A 24,346-nucleotide genomic window follows, 5' to 3' on the forward strand; every position below is an offset into this window, starting at 1 on the left:
GCATCCGAGAGTTTGTGCAGCAACTGCATATTCGCTTCATGCATGATGTATATAAACTGAATAATACACATGCACAAACCGTTTTCCCGATATTTTCATTCTATGGAGCACAGGAAAATGGCCTTAGGGCAATATCTGGGGCTTAGAAATGTGTAGAGAGTTGCAGAGGAAGGGGCCTCTTGATCTTTTCAGGAGTTCTGCCTGTATAAAAGGTGGAGCTGCTTCCCTGGGGCTATTCTGGAGTCCCCAGGTGAGAACAATCCTGCCATGACTGAGCAGAAAAGAGAAACACGATCTGCTCCGAGTACTACACCCTCCCCAGTCCCGGGGTCAGCGGGTAGCTGCAGATGGTTCTGGCATTTCCTACTGCTTATTAAGAAGGAAAACATTTAATAAAACAGATCACACGTTTGTCCCTCAACAGGCCTGAAGTCCAGGCACTGCCAAGGATACTGATTTCTGTTTATTTCAATGCTCCAACTGGCATGTTTTTTGTCTGCTTTCCCTAGCAATGGGCTTACAGCCTGGAAAACAGAGCATGATGGGAGAAAGAAATGTGTTTATTGCTAAATGAAAGAAAGGGAAAGGCCACATCATCTCCTGATAATGCAGTGACAAAGGCCGCAGCCCCAGCCGCCCACGGGTTGGATTGTGCACTCCCTCCAGGGCCAGGTTTGTGAGATGTCCGGCTGTGCTGCCACCTGAGGGCCTGGACCACCTCCCGTGATCCCAGGATTTTTAGGTAACTATACCAGGAGCGACGGAGTTTATAAATAACAGAATATAAATGTTCAACTTAAGAGGGAGCTTAAATCTCCTCATTTTATAGAGCAGGACTGCAGGCCCAGAAGGGCAGGTGAGTCACCCAGAGGATGGGCAATGGCACATGTGACCATTTGTCCACCATTGCTCTTACCCACCCAGGGCATGTGAAATCTCTGACATTGTTTTCAAAAATGTTTGGAAACAGATAAATAAAGACTACTGCTGTCCAAGAAGAAGAAAATAGAAGTTACCTGTAATTTCCTCATCAAGAAACCTAGAGATAACTTCTGCTAATGCTCTGGAATATATCCACAGTCACTCTGCCTCTATGCTTGTCCCTCTCCCTCTCTCTTTCTCTTATTTTATGCCCAACACCAGAGAAAACACAGTTTCCAAGCACATATAAAAGGGTTACAAAATTGCCCATATACCAGGCTGCAAAGAACTAATGGGTAAATTACAAAGAATCAATATAAAACAGATCATGTTCTCAGACCATAATGCCAAAAAAAAAATCCAAAATAAATAACAAAGGAATGGTTTATAAAACATACTGCTGGAAAATAATTAAGAGAATATAAAATTTTTAAAGGTAAAAAAAGAAAATATATAGCAAATTACTAAGTACTTAGAATGCCAATGAAATGGCAACGTATCAAAATGTATGGGACTTAAAGCAGTAAATAGAAGGACATTCAGAACTTCAAACACAAGTTAAACTGTTAATTCAAGAAGTTGGAACAAGAGCAGCAGAGCAAATCCAAGAAACAAGAAAGAAAAATAAATAAGGGCAAAAATCAATGAAGTGAGACAGGGAAAATATCCAGAAAAAATGATAAAACTAAAAGCTAATTCTTTGAAAAGATTAATCACATAAAATTCTGGCAACACTGATTAAGAAAAGGAGTGAGCAAGTGAAATTGCAAATAGATAAAATCTACAATGAAAAAGGGGAAAAACAGTTACAGATGCAATAAAGATGAAAGAATAAGGTAATAACAATAACCTCTTTGAAATAGCCTGGTCAGAATACCAATCTAAATCTGATCAAGAGTCGAGATTTAACTACCAATTTACAAGAATACAGAGGACAGGGGAACGTGTCAAACTAGAGTTGCAATCATGGGACTCTCTAGGCAAATGACCCAATTTCTTCAGAGGAGAGAAAAAACAGAGAGCTAGAGGGGAACAGAGGTTATGAGAGATTAAAAGACAGGTCAGCCAAGTGCAAGGTGTAGACTTTGTTTGGATTCTGACTCAAATGACAAACTTTACCAAAAAAAAAAAAGACATTTGTGAGACAATTGGAAACTTTAACACTGATTGGGAATTTCTTGGTGTTGAAGATTTATTATTCAGATAGGAGGTAATGGCATTGCAGATGGGCTCAAAAAGAGAGTCCTTGTCTTTGGAAAATTCCAACTGGAGCATTTGCAGGTGTCATAATGCAATGTCTGAGATTTGCTTCAAGGTATTATGAAGAGATGTGGGTGGAGCTATAGATGAAACAAGATTGGCCATGATTTGACAACTGTTGAAGCAGAAGGTTCTCGTTAATCTATTAATACTTATGTATGTGTTTGAAGTTTTCTAAAAGAAAAGTTTTTAAAGGATTATGGACAACTGTGTGCTAAACAATCTGAAAGCCTAGATATTATTGGTAAATTTCTGGGGAAATAAGAAATGCCAAGATATAGAATGCTCGAATAGACCAACAAGCATCAAAGAAATTGAAATGGCCGGGCGCGGTGGCTCACGCCTGTAATCCTAGCACTCTGGGAGGCCAAGGCGGGTGGATCGCTCGAGGTCAGGAGTTCGAGACCAGCCTGAGCAAGAGTGAGACCCCGTCTCTACTAAAAATAGAAAGAAATTATATGGACAGCTAAAATATATATATACAAAAAATTAGCCGGGCATGGTGGCGCATGCCTGTAGTCCCAGCTACTCGGGAGGCTGAGGCAGTAGGATCGCTTAAGCCCAGGAGTTTGAGGTTGCTGTGAGCTAGACTGACGCCACGGCACTCACTCCAGCCTGGGCAACAGAGTGAGACTCTGTCTCAAAAAAAAAAAAAAAGAAATTGAAATGATAATCATAGCTCCTCTCCCAAAAGCCCTAGGCCCAGAGTTTTGAAAATGTGTTCTACCCAACTTTCAGCAGACAAATAATGTTTTATCTCATCACAAATTATTCCAGTAAAGTGGGAAAACTGCCCAGCATTTTTTATGAAGCTAATGTAATCTTGATTCAAAATTGGACTGAGCCAATACAAATCAAAAAATGACGGGTCCATTTCACTTATGAAAGAGGCTGCAAAAATACTAAATAAAGTATCAGCTGAACTAATCTAACAATGTGCTAAAAATCAGATATGGTTTATGCCAGCAATACAAGGAAGATTTATAGGAGAATGTATCGATGTTATTCATCGCAGTAAAGATTAAACAAGGAAAAAAGTGCATTTAATTAAATAGATGCAAAAATACCACTAATAAAGTTCAACAGCTATTTAAGACTTTATAATTAAAAATCTTAGCAAACTAAATGCTATAAACTGAATGTTTGTGTCCCCCCAAATTCATATATTGAAACCTAATTTCCAATGTGATGGTATTTGGAGGAAGAATCTTTGGAAGGTGATTAGGTCAGGAGGTAAAGCCCTTATGAATAGGATTAGTGCCCCTACAAGGGGCTGAAAACACTATAGTTCCTCCTTCCACCAGGGGAAGATGAAGAGAGAAGATGCCTTCTATGGACCAGGAAGTCGGGCCTCACCAGACCCCAAATCTGCCAGTGCCTTGATCTTAGACTTTCCAGACTCCAGAGCTGGGAGAAATTTCTGCTGTTTATAGGTCACCAGTTTATGATACTTTGTTAGAGCAGCCTGAATGGCTAAGACACTAAGAATGGAAAAGAAATTACTTAAATTGGAACCAAAAATCAATAGCAAACATTTTTTGGATGGAGAAAATTCGGGACTGAACTCTGACCATTTTTTTTCTCTTGCCCAAATTCCTTTCTAAGAGGCCTGGCTAGTCATGCCCTAGAAACCATAAAATCTCATTTAAATGAGCCTTTTATTAATGCAGTATAATGTCTCCAACTTTCCAACCTGACTCTGGAATAGCATCACCTGAGATAGCAGACCCTCTTATCTTAACTCAAGCATTCCTTTCTACTGACTCTAGGTCTTTAGCAGAGCTTAAGTATTTCAACCAATCGCCAACTAAAGAATTCCTAAAACCCATCTGTGACTGTAAGCCCCCACTTCAAGACATCCCACCTTTTCAGGCTGAACCAATGTATACCTTCCATGTATTGATGGATAGTTTTATCTGTGATTCCTGTCTCTATGGATGTGTAAAACAGAGCTATGACCCGAATGCCTCAAGTGCGTTTTCTCAGAACCTCATCAGACTGTGCTCCCCAGGCCATGGTCACCTATATTTAACTCAGAATAAACCTCTTCCAATATTTTGGCAGAATTTGGATTTTCCATCAACAAAATTTAGGTACATTCCCTTTAAGATCGGAAAGAAGACAAAAATGCACTATTACTGCTACTGTATAACTTAATATTGGAAATCTTGACCAATGTTGTAAGAAAAGATTTAAAAAAACAGGTTTAGCAATTTGAAGGGAAAGGAAGGGATAAAACTGAAATTATTTGTAGACAATATGCTCATCTACATAGAAAAACCAACAGAACAAAGAACCTATTGTAACTAATAATAAAATTTGACAAGGTTATCAGAAATAAGATCAACTTACAAAAATTTCTAACATTTCTCTACACCAGTAATTTTCAATCAAGAGTGAATTTGTCCTTCAGGTACAGTTGACAAATTTAATAAATAAAAATATAGGATGCCTGGTAAAATTTAACTATCAGATAAACAAGAAAAAATATTTAGTATAAGTTTGTCTCATACAATATTTGGGATAAAATACTGGGTGTGCTGTATTTTGGTGGTCAATCCCATGGGGATATTTAGTATCTGAAGACATTTTGTCACAGCTGGATTGGGGTGCTATTGGCATCTGATGGATATAAGCCAAGGATGCTGCTAACACCCTGCAATGCACAGGACAGCACCTCCCCCCCAAAAAATAAAGAATTATCCAGCCCAAAATATCAATGATGCCAAGGTTGGAAAAATCATGCTGTATGCTACAATAAACAACCAGAAAATATAATAAAATCATGGACCATGCACAGCAACTATGAACTGTCCAGGCATCAACTTACTTCACAATACTTCTATAGAGAAAACTTGGAAACTCTGATAGGCCAGCGCAGTGGCTCACACTGTAATCCTAGCATTCTAGGAGGCTGAGGCCAGAGGATCGCTTGCGGTCAGGTGTTCTAGATCAGCCTGAGCAAGAGCGAGACCGTCTCTACTAAAAATAGATTAAATTAGCCAAATGTGGTGGTGTGCGCCTGTAGTCCCAGCTACTTAGGAGGCTGAGACAGGGGGATTCCTTGAGCCCAGAGGTTGGAGGTTGCTGTGAGCTAGGCTGATGCCACGGCACTCTAGCCCGGGCAACACAGCAAGACTCTGCCTCAAAAAAAAAACTGATAAAAGGCAGAAAAGATTTTATAAATAAACAGAGAGACAATTCTATGCTCTTGTGAATATGCTAAAAGTCAATTCTATCCTCCAAATTAGTCAATTCATTGCAACTCTAACCAAAATTTAAGCTGAATTTTTTCAGAGATTAGATAAACTTACTCTAAAAGTTACATGGAGGAGGAAAGGGCCATGGATAGCACAGTCAGCTTTGATAAAGAAGTAAGACGAGCCCCACTAGGTAATAAGGCGCACTACCAAGCCCTAGTAATAGAAACAGTGTGTTATTGGCCCAAGAACAAACAAAACAGATCAATGAGACAGAAAGGAACACTCAGAAACAGACCCTGGCAAACGCAGAATATTTCAGAAAAGGTATCCCAGATCAGTAAGGAAAGACATAATAAATCACTAATAACATGAAAAAAATAAAGTAAAACTGGACCTTACCTAAAATTATATAGAACGATGGACTCCCTAAGGATTTTATTAATCCGTTAAGGTAAAAAGTAAGCCTGTAAATAAAACTAACAGAAGACCATGTTAGTGGTCAAAGGGTGAGAAAAGTCAAAAGTACAAACCATAAAGCAAAAAAGATTGGGGGATTTTAATCACACCAAAAGAAAGGATTCCTGGTCAACAAAGGACACCATGGACAAAATTAGCAGGTTGGGAGAAGATCCATGCACTATCTAAAGCCAAGAAGGGGCTGATGTCTAGATTAAACAAGGAACTCCAGCAAATCAGGCAGAAAAAAGAAAAATCTGGTTGAAAACTTAGCAATGACTATGAAAAGGCAATTAAGGAACATCCAAAAGGCTAAGAAACATATGAAGAGACACTCAAACCCATAGTAATGAAGAACAGGAATTGATAGTAGGAAAATGTGTGCTCTCTTTGATTCTAACTGATGCTATTAGCTTCTGTGACTATGCTTGCTTTTAGTTGTTTGATAAATATAGTTAATCAGAATGAAAAACAGGTATAAGAGCAAAGGTAACTCCATGATAGGCTAGGCTCTCTGGATGTGAGAAGCCTAGTTCTGCTTCTGTATATATGGCTTGCTGGCTTGGTGCTTAGCATATGGCAGGCTTCACTGAAGTAAAGGAAAACAAAGCCCTGGGGAGGTAACCGCAAGTTACTTCCTGATAAAGGGCTGGAGAGTCCAGGTGCCCTCCAACCAACTAAGTAGATAAGAAGAGCAAGACATGATCAGCGCATGAATGGCTTGTGCAGAGTGTGTGTTCCCAGTATCGCTTGTAACCAAAAACTAGAAGGTATGCAACAACAGCCCCTCTCCCCCGTCGGAGACCCTCCTCTTCCCCTGGATGACGTTAACTACAACTGGCGCCAGCGCGAAAAGCCTGAAGCTTAGAGTCAACCAATCAGGAGCCAACGAGATCAGCCACTTCTAAAAGAACAAATAAACTAAAGGGGAATGGAGTGCAGACCAGTATGCCGAGTGCAGACTATTATGTCGTGTGCAGACTAGTGTGTCGTGTGCAGCTTAGTGTGTCATGTGCAGCCTAGTGTGTCGTGTGCAGACTAGTGTGTTGTGTGCAGACTAGTATGTCATGTGCAGACTAACGTGTCGTGTGAAAACTAGCATACAGAAAAGTATAAAAGCTTAACCTTTACCCCAGGGCAGAGTCCTAGTTCGTGGAAAGGCCACTGCGTTGGTGCTCTGGGACTTGGACCCTAGCTTGAACTAGCCAATAAACTCCTTTGCCTTTTTGCAGCCTCAATGACTCTGCCTCTCTGTTCCTGGGGCCAAGGGGAACCGGCTCTAACAGTAATTAGAGAAATGTAAATTAAAACAACCAAAAGATCTTACTTTACACTCCGCAGATTAACAACAATTAAGAGCTGGATAATGCCCTTGTTAGCAGAGATTTGCTGCTGGAGGGATCAGGGCTGGGGCAGCCTTTAAGGAGAGTAATCTTGGAGTTTGGGGGTCAAATGAAGCAAATGCACACTCTGTGATCCAGCTTATCCTGCTCCTGGGTAGATGCCCAGAGAGATTATTACAAAGATGATTACGGGAACATGTGCAAAGATGCTCACCGCAGTGTTTGTGTAGCTGGAGTTGAGTCAATGTACATGTCCCACGGAAAGAATGGATGGGGACACATAGTACATCCACACAATGGGGTATTATGCAGCAACTGGAAGTAATGAATTAGATGTACACATAACAGCATCCCTGGGTCTTTAAAAGCATGGTGCTTGGGGGGGGGGGGGAAGAGACTTTTAACCAATAGCATTTTGTAAATTAAAAAAATCTTGCACACAAAACGATATATGCTCCATAAAGACACATATAAAAATAAGTTGCACATCAAACATAATAACATAGTTGCCGATTGTAAGTGGAGAATGGGCAATGAGAATAAAAGGGAATAAGGAAATAAAAAAGCAAGAAGGGTTTGTGCAAAGACTGGAAAATGCCCTGAACGAAGCAGGAGTATGAGAAATTTAGCCTTCGGCACCTGGAGCCCAAACTAAAGGAAACAAAAGAACAAAGAAAGAAAATAGGCTCAATGGTCTTGACAGAAGCTGGAAAAGCAATTTCCAAGGTGCAAACAACTTGGGTGCAGACCATCCATTTGTCTGAAGATGCAGAGGTGAAGAGGGACAGTTTCCTCCTTCACCCTCTGAAGGTTTGCTGAAAATGAACTGACAAAAGGCAGATTAGCAGGAGAAAAGAGGCATACAAATTTATGCTAATATACGTAACATGTGGAGTCACAGGAGAATGATTTACCCAATAATACAACAAGATCCAGTTGTTTCTATACCCTTCTTCAAATGGGAAGGAGAGATGAGAGAAATGTGGTGATTTTTTGAGGAGTAGTAAATGATTATTAGGGAGAATGAATGGACCCTGGAGACAAAAATTAACTTGCAAATGATTCTTTTTGGAATTTGAATAAGCCTGAGTGGCAGACATTATCCTGTGAAAAAAATCCATCCAGGTGTGGTTGCATTGCATTCTTCAGTCTTCTTTTCTGCAGTAGATAATGAGATTTGAAGGAGGGGATGGAGAACAATTGTGTTCTCCTTGGGTCCAGTCCTTATAAAGATGAAGGAATATCAGAGAAAAGCCTCATCCTGTGCTTTGAGAGAGGGGGTGATAGAGGGGAAGGTCAGAGATACTTTGAGGCTGCTTCTTTAGTTCAGCATGTCAAAGTGCCATATTTTGGGGCATCATTTTCTGAGCCCCAACATTCCCCTGTATTAAATGTTCCTAGAAGTTTTATATTAATATATTAAAAGTTGAGTTGGTAGTTATGGAGGAAAAAATTGAATTAGTGCTGAGAGGCAAAGGATCCCAATCAACCAGTTTCCTGTTCCTGAGAATAGACCAGTCCAATTAAATAGTTGTGTTTTATTCTAGAAGATAGTATTGTAGATGGAACCTCAAAGCTAGTCCACTACATATAAGTTACGTGAACAGATCTTTACTAAGAGGCATTTCTATGGAAACAGAAGAGAAACAAAGGTTAATGTCTGGAGTAGTCTATAAACTAGTTTCTTTAGGGTCTGGAAGGCAGTCAGTTGAGAAGATTAGTGGCAATCTGACAGATTTTTCTGGTTTGCAGTTTGTGTGTACAAAGTATAAGCTGTTGAGGTAGATTTTTTTTGGAAAACCAAGTTGACTAGCTGAAGCCTTAGGAAAAAGGCAGTTTTAATTTTTAGTGGTTTCAAGCCAGAAAAACAGGGGGAAAAATTGGAAACATTAGTTTAGAGACTTAGAGCTGGGTATTAGAGGAAACCATAAGGAATTCAGATCCAATTCAAACTGCAGGTAAAGAATAAAAGCTCAAAAACAGTGAACTAAAATCTTATAATGAGCATACTACAGATTTTCCACTGAAACATAATTTTTCTATCTCCAGTCACCTCGCTTCTACTAAAGATAATCATGGTAAGACTAATTTGTTTTCAAAATATGTTTAGTCTTTGGCCTGATTATTTACATAAGTTTAGCAAGAACGTTACAGAAAGTTCAGCACTTGTTGCCTAGGCTGCATCTAAAGAACTAGGACAAGTGGTTTGAGGAGAAAGAAAGGGAGGTTTATGAATTTGCTGGCAAATGAGTAAAAGGTGGACTGCTGTCTTAAAATAGCATTTTCCTAACTAGAAGCAGAAACACAGAGCTTTTAAAGGGACAGTTTTCAACTTCATGCTATTGCTGTTTAACTATAGTTGATGGTTCTGATCTGACCCATTTCTAGTGAAGACAATCTCATGACCTCTACCCAGACAGCTCCGTTGAGCCACCTCCAGTGGTACCAAGAACAAAGGACATTCCCCTGCTCCTCCCGACCCGCTGGCCTGAGACAGGAATGCAGGTTTTAACTCTCAAAAAGAGTGGGGGAGGTTTTAAAGAGACAGCTTGTAAAACATTTTTACTCTTTCTCAGGGTGTTCCCTCTGTTACAAGCATGGTGATTTACCGTATAGTCTCTTTTTAAGTTGGCTTTGCTGGAACTTTTCATAAGGAATTTCAGATTAGACCTTTTTTTTTTTTTTTTTTGAGACAGAGTCTCGCTCTGTTGCCCAGGCTAGAGTCCCATGGTGTCATCATAGCTCACAGCAACCTCAAACTCTTGGACTCAAGGGATCCTCCTGCCTCAGCCTTCTAAGTAGCTGGGACTATAAGTGTGTGCCTGGCTAATTTTTTCTATTTTTTTTTTTTTTTTTTTTTAGTTGCTCAGCTAATTTCTTTCTATTTTTAGTGGAGATGGGGTCTCATTCTTGCTGAGGCTGGTCTTGAACTCCTGACCTCAAGCAATCCTCCTGCCTGGGCCTCCCAGAGTGCTAGGGTTACAGGCGTGAGCCACCACACCCAGCCAGATTAGACTTTTAAAAAGCCTCTTGAGGCTAAGGAGCCAAGCCAAAAACTCAACCATCAGACTGTGTCTGTAATACCTGTAGTATTGAGGTGAATTTCTTACTTCTCATGGGCCCCCAAATACCTTGAGATCCTTGAGCCTGTCAGAAACTGACATTCTTTACTTACTGCAAGGCTAGGAACCCTACAAAGGAACCACATATCCAGGTTACCAGGCCAATCTTTTTCCAAGTCTTTTGGCTTTATAAAGTCAGCCTCCTTTCCTTAAAGCTATCTGATCATACCCCAAAATATGACATTCCAATCAAAGTCTTAGTAAAACAACCAGTGTTTCTAATTGCATCTTGTTAGAAAAGAGAACAGATTCTTATTAAACTTATGCAAATAAATATATTGCCATAAAATTCTTATTTTATGAATAGGCTTCATGAATAGCTTCCAAATTCTAGAGGAACCAGGTAAAAAGATAAAAGTGTCAATTTTGTTCACAAAAGTATACTTTACCAAATTGTTATAAAACAATAGATAACTTAAGAGAAAAAAAAGTTTTCTTAACTCTGGAAATCAAAACATAAAAAGATTCAGCAATGTTTCAGACAAAAAAAAGTCATAAAAATTATTTTAGTCCTTCATGTACAGTCAGTCCCACATTATCAATTATTGTTTTGCTTGATGTTAGATTAGCAATTTTATAAGTTCATTCTTTTTCCTTAGAGTTCTGGAATTTTTACCCAGTCCAATAGTATGATCTCAAAGTTCTCAGAAACCTGTATTTGAGTACTTGTAGCACTCTTTTGCATGAACCTCCTTAAAGATACAACACTTTAGGATTTGCAAAGAGCTTTCAGGAAAAAAAAAATGCATCAGAATAAAGCAATTTACTGTGGACAAAAAGACTTAAAATCATCATGATTAAAGATGCAATTGACAAGAAAATTTGGTTATTTTCTGTGGCCTAAAACAATTTAACAAAATAGGCATAATTATGACTGATAACATATACCAAAACATCAGAATTTTTGGAATCTCACATAATTTTTGAACACATATTTACAACACATTCATACAAATATAACTCAAGAAAGTTAAATACCATTTCTTATTTGGCAATGCTTCCTGTATGATTTTAACATACCAAATTAGCCAAATATGTCTCACTTAGACATCCAGGAACCCTTTTGGAATGTCCAAAGGTTATTCAATGTCAAAAAGATTTAATTTAGAATTTGGAATTTGATTTTGAGAGGCCTGTCAAATATGTCAAAAGTATAAAATACTTGATCATTAAAATAGGTCATTGTAAAAGTAATAGTCATTCATTTAGCCAAAGTAATAATAAAAATATTTCAAAAAGCAAAAATCTTTACTCTTTAATATAGACAGGATATTTGATTTTGCATATAATCAAAAGACCTAACAAAGACAGCAAGAGGCACACAGATTCTCTTTCTTTCTCTCTTCCCTCTTTTAATTTTTTTGTAGTTTACTCAAAAGGTGAACAAAATCTTTTATGATTTCGTATCAATATAAGAAAATCTTGTTTAAAAGAGAAAAGCAAATTTTTCTTTTGTATCAGGTGTACTATTAATATCAAAGCTAATTTTAATAAAATCTTGTTAACAAATCCATCCAATCTCAGTCTGTTTTGATCACACAAGATAAGATTTTCATAAACCTTTCACAACCTCTTATAATTTTTTTCCATTCTCTTTCTTTTCCCAACTTTTCATATCCACTCTGTTTCATCTATATTATTTCTTCCTTTATTCATTTATTCTGAAACAACCTTTAAATAACTTCCACCTAGACAAAATCATTCCTTTCCTCAACAAAACACATCTTCATGTCTTATAACATCTTACTTACCTCATACACTCTGTACACAGAATTGTTTCTTATATCTAGTAGTTTTAATTGCACATATTAATTATCATTTTAACTCTTAGTAGCCTTAATTTCTAGTGAAAACCTATGAAGTAGGTAATTTTGAACTGTTTTATATCAGTATTTGTGGATGAAAACCATTTCATAATTTTTAGAAAGATGTTTCCTCAATTTTTTATGTTTATGAACAGATCCAGATATATTTTGCTTTTCTATACTCTATAAAACAATATGTCAAAGAATATAAACTTAAACTTCTGCTTAATAATTAATGTTTCAGTATTTTAAGTTACTTAAAAATGACTCCAACATCTTTTGATTGTCTATTACTTAATTTAACATAACATGGCTTTAAGATTTTAAATTACTGACTGAAAAGATTTTTGAAACTATGACAAGTTTATTTATAAACACTTATCCCATTTACATTTACTTAATTTACTCGTTCTTAACAGTTATATTTGAATTATTCATGGAAAACAAAGCTAACCATTTAAGTTATTTTTTTTCCTTTGAAAAAGCAAAACCAGGCTAACCCTGCATCAGCCAGTCTTGTTTTAACCAAGGCCTTTGGGACACTGGACACAGGCACCCCTCCCAGTGTGCTCCTCCACAGTCATCCTGGGTTCCAAGTACACATGTGGCACCCAGGATGGCTCTGACAGGCAGGGCCTGCCCAGGTCCCAGATTTACACAGTGAGTGCAGAGCTCAGGACAGAAGGACACAGCTGTGAAGGCCATGCCTGGAGGATCCAACCTCTTCCAGCACAGCCAGGAAGCAGAGTTGGAGCAGGGAGGGTGGGGCTACATTGGGCTTGGCTCTGCCCTGTGCTGCAGACACAGATGTCCCCAGTCCTCACCATGGCCACCCATCCAGACCTCAGAATTCAGAGACTCAAAACCAAACACATAAGCTCACAGCAAGATGTGTGTAAGTTTTCAGAGGAATCCAGCAGCCAGCCCTCACAACTTTAGCTTACAGACAAATCAAGTATCAAAACCATCACACAAGCAATTTTTATGATCTTAAAACATCCAGTAGAGACAGCATAAATCTGTCTTGCCAGTAGACCCAGGCAAAAATGTCTGAATTAATGTTGACAATTTTGAAGAACATTTCTATTTTATTTTAGCAACAATTTTTAAACTAACTTTATTTATCAGAGATTTATTAAAGTCAAATGAGCTTGAAAAGCATTTGGAGTTTAGTAGGCAGAATAACGTCTTGGAGGAGCCAATTTGGAGAGTTTGTAAGTTTCCCAGAAGGCCAATAAAGTTCTAGTTAGCAGGGGTTTGAAAAACGGGTTTAGTCAGCTAAGAAATTCCCCTGGGAGAAACAGGATCCAAAAAAAACCCATCTGAATATCAGCTTTTAATTAAGCTGCCTTTTGACCATATAGGTCTTTTCTAAAAATTATTTTAAGTATACGATCAACAAACTTTCTGTCCTGCGAGCAGCCGGCCCTTTGCTGAGGGAATCGGTGCTGGCGGCAGCAAGAGCAGCACTTCCCCCTGTGCCTTGGAGGGGTGCCCTGCTTGCTCATGGCTTCCGCTCCCCCAGCCGGTAAAGAGATCAAGATAAACTGGGATGAGGGTGGGGTGGGGTGGGGGGTGGAGTAGTTGCCACCATGCTCTAAATATTAGCCAGAGGCATACCTTCAAATAACTCAGAAATAAGCACACATGAGAATAAAACCAAGAAGCCATTTATGGCTTTGGCCACGTCTCCAAAGAGGGAACAAAAAGCTGCAAACCTTTCAAGATCTAGCTTACTCCCAATGACAGCTTAAAGAAAGGAAAGTTTCACTAGCTGTGAATGGGGCCCAATAATTCTTTCAAAAGAAAAGTCCCAGAAGTAACTTTCCAGGTTTAGCAGACTACAGACATATGTGGTGTTTTTAAAATGGGTGCAGAAGATGCAGCCCCCGTGATAAAATTATCAGAGCCACCAAACGAGGGCCAGCCCATACAGAGGCTTTTCTCCCATTAATCTGAAATTAGATAGGAAAAAGAGGTGGGGTACAACCCACTTCTCTGTCTGGCCATAATCTCTGGAGTTCCAACTTCTCAGCTCGCCATATGTGCCAAAGACTCAACAACCCATGTGACCTGATAGATGGAAAATACCAACAGAAAATCAAAAGCTGTCCATGGGGGAAGAAAGGATGACACAGGCTAATGAGTACCTCCAAAAGTCAAGTCACACAAATATAAACTCAAAACAAATAATTTAATGTAATTCTCATAAATGTGTTCCATTTTTTCCTCTTGTATCAAAGGATTTAACATTTCCAAGGAACTGGCTCCCTGACTGGGAATTGAACCTTGTTTGTAGTAGGAAAAACACTGATTCATAACCACCAGACCACAGAATAGAGTGCCTTTTTCACAAATCCCAAAGGTAATCCAAAGCAGGCAGTTTGTGCATTAAAAGGATTTTAATTTTGTTTTAAATCTGATATCTGTTTTTCTTTTAATCTTGTCAAAGAAATCTCTAAGGCTATATCTCTTTTATATCTTCTCATAAGTACCAAGAAGACAGCTATTTTGAGAGCTCTTTAAAAAGCTTTTTTAAATATAGCCAATTTATTGACTCCATAAGGAACTCAAGCCAATAATCCTTTTTTGTGAAAAGTCCCAGAGGCAACTCTCCAGGTTTAGCAGACTACAGACATATGTGATGTTTTTAAAATAGGTGCAGAAGATGCAGCCCCCATGATAAAAATATACTAGTCACCAAACCTAGTGCTAGTCCATACAAAGGCTTTTCTTCCATTAATCTGAAATTGGATAGGAAAAAGAGACAAACAGTGATTTTTACTGTCTGCTCAACTGGATTCCACAGACACCTGGGAATCTGACTAAATCTGACTAGTAAGACATTTTTGCCCTTTGTGCCAGTTTGTCAGGTCTTGGGTTTCCTTGGTTGTGGCTTCCAGAAGGGTTGGGCAGATTTGGTTTATCCGGCTCACAGCGTCAAATCTATAGGGGCAAAGATGGAAAGCTTCCCCCTTCACTCTTTGGAAGTTTGCTGAAAATGAACTGACAAAAGGCTGATGAATAGGAGAAAAAGGCATACAACTTTATTTTAATGTGCATGGCACGGGGCAGGCAGTGGTGGAATGATTACCCAATAACCCAATGAGGTCCAGATGCTTATATACCCTTCTTCACAGGGAAAGGAGAGATGGGGAAAATGTGACTTTTTCGAGTGGTAGTAAATGATTATTGGGAAGAATGAATGTACTGTGGCAGACAGAAATTAACTTGTCAGTGATTCTCTTTGGAATTTGAATAAGCCTGAGAGGTAGACATTATCTTGTGCAAAAGTCTGTCCAAGGGTGGTTGTGTTCCTCAGTCTTCTCTTCTGCAATAATGAGATTTCAGGGAGAGGATGGACGGCCTCTGTGTTCTCCTTGGTGGGTCCAGTCCTCATGCAGATAAAGGCGTATCAGAGAAAAGCCTCATCCTGTGCTGTGGGAGGGACAGAGGGTTGAGAGATTGAGGGGTAGGGGGAAGGTCAGAGAGCCCTTAAGGCTGCTGCTTTAGTTCAGCACGTCAAAGCACCATATTTTGGGGGCATTGTTTTCTGATCCCCAGCAAAGGGAGCGGTTTCCCCCCATGGTGAGGAACCCCAAAGAGGAGGTGGGAGTTGGGCTGCAGGGAGCAGCCCAAGGGAAGCCCATGAGCACGGGCAGTCCAGGACTTTGAGGGCCTCACAGTGCAGAAACCCATTTTAAATCATACACTGAGAAAATTCTCTTCTGAACATCTTGCCTGGTGTTATGGTCTATGGAGAATTAAGGGTCTGTGTCCTCTGGAGGGCCCCCAGTGGGAAATGGGAGAGCAGCTCTTCCCTGGGGTTGGAAGGTGGGGGCAGCAGTGACCAGGGTGAGTGGCACCAAGCCTGGCTGAGGCTGGCAGACATAGCTGAGCCAGGCTGGGGGAGCTGCTGAGAGAGGGACTGAGGCCTCTGCACAGGTCAGTGAGGCAGAGGGGGCACTCAGAGAAACGCATCACAAGTCCTATGTCATACATCATCTTATTAACAAAAATAGGATCATAATATACTGTTCTATAACACACATTTGGCATGAAGCAACATACCAACATTTTCTTTATTATTAAATATTATTCTATGCCACCATAACGGTCGCGTAAGGTGCCTGCCGGTTGCTCAGCTCCCTGCTGCCCTGCCCTGTGTACCACAGGACACTCCATTCCCGGGCTCCCTGTGCCAATCTAGCTTCCTGCTAGGTTTGGCCAATGGGAAACCCTGCAGAAAGCAAGTGGGGGAGGGAGGTAGCCAAGGCAAAGTATTTCTTCACCACCCACCCTGCTCTGCGCTCCCGGGTCCTGCCCCGCCAGCCGCACCTCTTGCCCCCGCTTTGGCACTCTGACCCAGCCAGTGGGATCGAAGCTGTTTTTCTTGATGTTTCTAATCTCTGGGTTGCTTCTGTCCTGTTTGCCTTCTCAGCATTGCCACCCCCTGCATAATCAAGTCACTGTATTAAAATGTTTGCAATAACAGGAATGGACCTGATCCAGTGTAGGCAGATCTATTACATAGACACAAGTTCTCTTTTTAGCTATTAGAACCCATACAATAGTTAATACCCTTAGAGCTAAATCTTAGTCCCTAACGTGTATGTCCTTAGCACAAATTTCTAGAAAATTATACAAAAATCTGCTTTTGTGGCATATTGCCTATTTCTCCTCCTCAATGGGTTGTACCAATTACACTTCCACTGATAATGTATGAAAATGCTCCCATAATCTCACCATTTCAATATCAGAAAAGACAGGGTCCAATGTTAATTTTTCCTTCACCTGCTGGCTATCTCTATTATCCTTTCAGCCTTGGTGATTTCCTCTCTCAGTGATTGTCAAGCAGGGCCCTGACAATGTCGATGGATTATCACTAGGGAGTTTTGAGGAATTTATTCCTCAAATCTGTGTTTTGCTTATTAAGGAGGGGAGAGTTTGGTAGAGAGAAGACAGAGGCAAGCACACAAGAGCTCTGTCTTGAATGTGAATCACATCTGCCTACCAAGACCAGCCGAGCCCTGGAGGGTTATGCTACATCTCAGCCAACCTGTGTAAATAGTGGACAGCAAGACTAGCCATGGTGCTTGCAATCTAGGGGCTCAAAGGCAGCCCAGGAAAAGCCACCTTCTAGTTCTATTGGAATTGAGTCTCTGGGAAGAGAAATATCTGGGATCAGGCCAAGTCTTGGCCACATACCTGTCAAACACATACACTCAAAGTCAAGACACTCATTAAATTATTCATCAGACTGGCCGGGAAGTACTGACGTGGGCAAAAGATGACTGTACTCTTGAAAATGCTCATGAATCACACATTGAGTATTTTGGAAAATGTTAAAATTTATTAATAATAGTTAACATCACATAGTTAATTAAACTAGGTATTTATTGTACATTATGACAACATCTTCACTAGACTGAGTACTCAAGGATTTAGGATGATCTGCTATTCAGCACACCCCAAAGGTTGAGATCCACTGTATTTACACCAAGCAAAGCAGTGTCATCAAGGGACTGCCAGCCTAATTCTGGGAACACAAACATTCAAAATGCATTTTCCAGTGCTCCTTTTTGGAAACCAACAACACATCTTTAGTAGCTACACATACATCTCTACCTGTAAAAACAAAATGTGTAATTTCATAGATAGTAACTAATCTTCAAGTTTAAAATTTAAGTTAAAATCCATCTCTATTTTGTGGGAGTCCTTTAGTGATCCACAAATCTACATGAAAGCCCCCTAGGAGTCACCCAGTTTGCATCAATTGGTGCACGTGGGAAAGGCAAAGGAGCTACACCAGACTGCAAAGTGAGACTGGAACAAACAAGAAGGACCAGCCCCTCCGCCCTCTGAGCTTCTCAAAGGATCTGGGCAGTTTTCACCTATTTATACCTAATCTCGTTCAAAAATCACATAATCAGACACTGTTCTCAGCACAAGTTTTGATAAATGTGCAAAAACTGGGTGCAATTCAGTCATGAGTTTCTTTCCATCTTTCTGTTTTGATCCTTGTATCCAATTTACTAGTGTTACAAGGCCATTCCCTCTTTACCACATAGTATCCAAGTTTAATATCTATGGTTGTGCATATTCCAGGGCAAAACTGGGCTTTCAGATTCAGAATTAACTGCACTCTTGAAAAGCAGGGTAGGAAAGTTTTACACCACTCCCACCCCTCCCAATGGTTTAAAATAAATACTGTGTATAAAAATCACAAAAACAGGTCAGAAGACCAATGCCAGCTCAGCCTAGGGAAGCACATGGACAACAATTCTTATAAAGCATTCACAAAACAAACCCAAGGTGAAACTTGCTAGGAGGGCACAAATACACCAAACATGTCGTCCCTGAGGTTTTGTTTGTTTGGTTGTTTACTTACTCTGTTTTGGTTTGTTGTCAATGTTTAGAAAAAACTTTAAAAAAAATTTTTTTTGGTGGTTTCCTTTATGTTATAAGAAAGCTTTAAAATACTACTGACTGCCCCAAGAATAAAGATTTCTAAGCAATGAGTCTATTTGAAATGATTCTTTTGGTTTCCTTTGGTTAACATCCCATGTAATATTGCCCCAGGAAAGTCTCTAGACAGAGCAGCCAGTCACCGTGGTTTCTTCAGCCCATAGGCCCAGCCTCTGTCTCTGTCCCTGCCTTCCTCACATTTCCAAGACTGCAGGGAAGGAGGAGCCAGAAAGCAACCACTTTGCCATTCACTCACCCTGAAGAGGCTTCTCTTCTCTTCCCACAGGCGAATGAGGTATTTCTAGTAACTAGTCAGAATCTTCACCTTCCACCCTTTAACTACACTGATGTACTAATGAGGCCAATTCAGACAAGATCTGCGTATCTATTTACATAACAAATTAACATATAAATACATTACGTACAACTGACCATTACATGTCAAGATGAAGGAGCAGACCTACTTCATAAACTAAATAAATTTCAAATATAAATTAAAACGAAAATACAGTGTTTCTGCTTTTGCAGGGAAAATTTTAAAAACAAATCAAAAAGCTCCCCCTCTCCCAAAGGTCCACTGCTCATGGATGATTCGTGCATCCACAGTGAGATGCGGCCACGAGCCCACTGGCAGGATGTGCCCACTCTTGGCTTTGGTTTCATTGCCCAGATGCAGGATTCCTTGATTCCAGGAACAGTGATGCTGGAATCCACAGGGCAAATGCTGGTAGATGAGGTTGAAGAGGGGCTGCCACATGGATATCCATGGGTTCCCCTCCATGCACACCCCCACAATCTGTCTGCAGGAGAATGAGGCTTGTGTTGCAGTAGAGACCTCCCAGATCTCTGATGGGAGAATCAGTGTCAACATCTGTGCTGGAGGATGCTCGACACCTAGAAATGTCATGTTCAGGCTCCAAAGTGAAGCAACCATATCTTCATTAATGTCCCCATCCTGTAGAATTATACAGGGACATGGAATTTGGCCAGGGGAATTAATTATTAAGGGTTAACATTCTTAAGTTTTAAGAGAAACAGTGGGAATGGTTGTGACCATTGTGAACAAATCCTTACTTCAAACTGTGTTTATCTTGGAAAGCCAAGTTTCGGGCACCAAATTCTACAGTGAGTATAGGCAGAGAAAAAACCCAGTCTGATGGGGTCCTCTCTGCCAAGGAAAAGCCAAGGGATCTGTCTCTCACACAAGGGGATGACACCTTGTAATTTGAAACAGGGAGGAGGGGGAGCCAGAGGAAGTCCCTTCCGATTTCAGAAGTTCTATCGCTGTCCAGCCTCACGGATGCGGCAGGCCACGGCAGTGATGAGAGCTGCCCCCTTCCCGCTGCCATCCTCTGACTCCAGGAAGGACACATCACATTTCGGAGACAGGTCCTTCACTGTCTCGTGCATGACTTTAGCAAAGCTGGAAAAGGCAGAGGGAAGACACAGGAAAAACCGTCTTAGTTGTGATTAATTTGTGCATTCAGAAATAAGACCCTAAGGAGTGACCCTGGAAACCCAGGAATAATTAAGATGAGGAGAAGGATGACAGTCACAATGTAGTAAACATTTACTATGTATTATGTACCAGAAAACCGAGGCTTGGGGACACGAGTAATATTGCCCAACACACATTTGGCAATTGGGGGAGCTAGGATTCAACTTCGGCAGGTCGCAATTCTTGCAAATTGTGCTCTTAAAACTAATCAGTAGAGAGAAGTTCAACAGTCATGGAAGCCACAAGTGTGCCTTGCAGAGGTACACAATCTGTTCACAAACTCCAGAGGGGAGGACTGAGAATCATGAATGTGATTTTATTTTCCAGGGGTATTGCCTTACAACAGACCCACATCTACTCCAAAGTGTCACTGAAGGCAAAAGGAGCAGACTTAACAGTTACTGTTAGGACCTTACGGTGACTGCAGATCCTTTCCATATGTGACTAGAGAAAGAGACAGTCACCATCCACCCAGCACAGCAGGGTCAGGATGCCCTCCCCATCTGTGAAGCTGAGGATGCCAAGTCCCAGGGCCCTATCCTGGTCTTCATCTGGGATCAAGGCTCCTATCTGCACAGTGACACTGACCATCCAGAAAAGGAACTCAAAATTTCTGAAGTTCCCTTTTCACCAACTGCGTAGACTCTGGGAGAGACTCTTACCTCCTTGAAATAAACCTAGGGAGAGCGGGTAAAGTTCAGTCATGGACTCTCCATCCTCTGTTCCACCCTGTGCCCACTGCCTGGGCCAGGGCACGAATCAACTCTTTTAACCTTTAGCTGACAGGCTTCCAAGGGAGAGGATTTGGGGCATTTCCTGACTTCAAAATGAATTATTCAAAATATATGCAAAAGAGGGAAGAAGAAAGCAGAGAAATGGTGAAGAGGGGAGAAAAAAGAAGAGAGATGAAGAAAGAGAGGGAAAAGAGCAAAAAGAAAAGAAAATGTAGTTCTCCTATACTAGGGGTGGGAGAGAGGGTGTGAAGGAAACCTTTTCTATAAAGACCGGCAGTAAATGCTTTCAGCTTTGTGGTCTCTCGTGACAGCGCTGCTGCTGTGGGTAGCAGCTGTAGACAATACAGGAACTAATGGGCAGGGCTGCGTTCCAGTAGAACCTTATTTACAAAAACAGTCTGTGGCTGCTGTTTGCCGACTCCTGCTCTAGACTGTAGAAAAATGTCTTGCTCCAGAGTTCTAGCGTACATTTGATAGAATGTTCACAGCAGCACTGTTGGTAATAGTCAAAATCTAGAAATAACCCAAATGTCGCATCAATGATAGAATAAACTATAGTATACACAAAGGTATGCTCTACAGCCCTGAAAATTAATGAACTACCTGTGCATACTTCAATGTGGATGCATCTCAGAACACACACACTGTGTGAGAAAAGCCAGTCACAGGAGAGATACCATATGATTCTATGTACGGCAAGTTAAAAAGTAAGACTAAACAATATGGACACACACCTAGATATACTTGGTAAAAGAAAGCAAGGGACTGATTCAACGCAGCACTTACCCCTGGCAGGGGAGAGTGAGGTATAACTGGGGAGGGGCTCATAGGAGCTTCCAATAATGAGAGTAAAACTCGGGCCTACTTCTGGCTATTCATCTTTACACTACAATATATACATTGTGTACACTCTTTGGAATGGCTGCTAATTCGCTATAAAGTAAGGAAGGACAGAAAGAAAGGGGAAAGATCGGAGACAGGGGAGAAGGAAGGTAGGCAGGGAAGGCTGGGGTCAGGTACTTACTGAGGATGGAGCTTGTAGAGGGTCCCATCCACACCCACTGTCACTTTGAGAGTGTCCAGCCCGCGGTTTTCTCGTATCTTGTCCACCACGGCAGCCATGCCTGCGCCACAGAGCTGGGCTGCCCGCCGCGCCACCACGGTGCACACCTCCTTGACGATGATACTGTCGTCGCAGGTGCTCTCAAGCCCCAGGTGCTGCAGGATGGCTCGGACCTGCAGCAGGGCCAGGCAGTCGCTGGGCCAGAGGGAGACAGTGAGTGGTCAGTCAGGCAGCAAGAGGGCCGGCGGCCACCACACCAGGGCCTGGCCTTCATCAGGACAGGCTCCACGGCCTCTGGCCCTCCAGGGGCCGACCCTGAGGTGGCTCCCGTCCCTAAACTCAGACCAGCACTCAACCCACTGGACTATATTGACTCTTGCTGAGGGAGACAGGCATGCAAAGAAATATCTCCCCACACAAGGTGGGGCACTGCCACCGCAAAATGGACTCTCAGAAGGAAATTCACTGTGTATTCCACTCATTTGGAAATAATAATGACAATGACAGTGTCAGCTTCTAGTTACAAAGCTCTTTCGTGTCCATTCTCTATTGTTCACGGGTCCCCAGGACAAGCACTAACCAAGCAGCATGGACTCCTGTTCTATTTCTACTCTGCCACCCCGGGTGGTCTGAATTCCACTTGTGTGCTATTTATGAAACAAATGTAAATAAAATTGTAGGAAGAAAATAAACCCTATTATATAAAGGGAACTATTTTTAGAAGTCTGGAATGATCTCCTTGCACACAAACAGATAGACCATATTCTTCCTATACACTGGTGCAGACGCTCGAGGGGCCCACCCATGCCAGTTGTCTAGCTCCTGTTCCACTATGCCCTGAGAGTAATGACACAGCATTAATTTTTAAAGGGCTTTGAAATTCCCCGTTCTAGTTTGGAGTAGACTTTTCTGCCATTAGAGTGGAAGGGGGAGGCTCTGTTCTAACGAGTCAACACATGGCATGTTTCTGTGCTGCCTGATGTTCTAACCTTTACTCCATCCTGGCTGCCTGATTACTGCAGCCAGCAGTTAGGAAGGACCTTCAAGCCAAGTGTGGATGGTTTAATTATTCTGTGCATTTCAATTTACATTCTATGAGCAGGTATCTTTCTACCTTTGATAAACCCAACAATATCACTTTGCATGGCCTCATGTCATGCTTAGCATGATCTTTCATGAGAATGTTATATATTCGCCCTTAAAATGACAATTTTCCATAAGGCGCTTTAAGTAAACACTATAGACATGACTGTTCGCCACGAAAATGATCTTTGTATAAGCCACACCCTGATCTTACTTACTTGAGCTATGGAAATCCTTCAGTTTGTCCATGAAAAAAAAGGAGGACATAGCCCCACCCTTCCTAAAGCCCTAAACTCTCACCTCTCAATCTGAGACAGGAACTTGGTTTCAAAGATCCCCCTTGTCTTGAGCCGCTCTGAGATGCGACCTCGGAAGAGGAGCCCACGCTTGGTGAAGTCGATGAGGATGTTTCGGACAATCTCGCCCAGATACATTCCACTGATCATCTTCTCAAACCTGAAACCAGGGTAACATTCGTGGAGGTTAAGTAGGAAGGCAGTGAGATACTGAGACAGGCCAGGCCAGCTTGGTCACCCCTAGTGCATTAGAAAGTGGCGGGCACGAAGACTCCCCCTGGTGGGGAAGGAAATGCTGCTTGATTCCTGGTGTCGTTGCACGTTGAGCCACCACCAGCAAACGTGACCATGCTGCCCCAGGCCCACAGGGCTCCCTGGGACTGGCCTTACCTTCAGATCTCACTTTCTTTCCAAGGCCTTCCAACCCCTCAAGAAGGAACACACACCCAAACCCAACCACACTCCTAGGAGCAGGTGAGGATGCTGAGTCTTAATCCTTAAGTTCTCCAGGCATTGAGCACACATTCTCTTGGACACAATCATTATTACTCAAGTAACTAGTGCCAATATAGAACCCCTGACCTGGCCACTGGAACTAAACATAACTGTGCAGTGGCTTAAGGGTCTTTAGGCCTTGCATGGTGTCTTGAAAAAAAAGAGCCAGGGTCCCTAGCTTCATTCAAGACCCCATAGCCACCCCAACTTGTCTTGTCCCGGCCTGCTTCCTTTATTAATGTTACCTGTCTGACTCCTAGAGGCATCTTAGTCTGTGACCTCTATTCTAGACAAATGTCTTGCAAAGTGTATTCTGCAGAACTAAGGCCCTTGATTAATCTAGTAAGGAAACACCACAGGCAACATCTTCCTGATGGGAAGTGCGTTAGATCTTAAGCTACTGTCTCTCAGCTCAGACCCCACCCCCACCATCCACAGGGTCTTAGCTCTCTGTGAAGCTGGTGCTGGCCCCTTGCTCAGGTCTGACAACAGAGGGCGCTAGACACCGGATGAAGGAGGAAGAGAGGCTTTGCACCTGTCTGCCTCACTCCAGCAATGCTGCTCAGCCTGGTGGCAGCAGGGGCTTCAACTTTCTATTT

At 41.4% G+C, this 24,346-nt stretch overlaps 1 protein-coding gene across 2 annotated transcripts in view; it reads right to left on the minus strand.

Annotated features, from left to right (window-relative positions):
* Positions 1-17,436: 17,436 nt before the first annotated feature.
* HK2 (hexokinase 2) overlaps positions 17,437-24,346 on the minus strand; it is a 65,117-nt gene continuing 58,207 nt past the window's right edge. For both annotated transcript variants that reach the window (XM_069494100.1, XM_069494101.1), the window contains exons 16-18: positions 23,257-23,412; positions 21,835-22,068; positions 17,437-20,001 (exon numbers count right to left, since the gene is read on the minus strand). In XM_069494100.1, coding sequence (XP_069350201.1) covers positions 19,857-20,001; positions 21,835-22,068; positions 23,257-23,412 — 535 coding nt within the window. In that variant the 3' untranslated portion in view covers positions 17,437-19,856. The remainder of the gene's footprint in view (positions 20,002-21,834; positions 22,069-23,256; positions 23,413-24,346) is intronic.

The sequence above is a fragment of the Eulemur rufifrons genome, chromosome 19 (assembly GCF_041146395.1).
Source record: "Eulemur rufifrons isolate Redbay chromosome 19, OSU_ERuf_1, whole genome shotgun sequence".
NCBI classification, from domain to species: domain Eukaryota; kingdom Metazoa; phylum Chordata; class Mammalia; order Primates; family Lemuridae; genus Eulemur; species Eulemur rufifrons.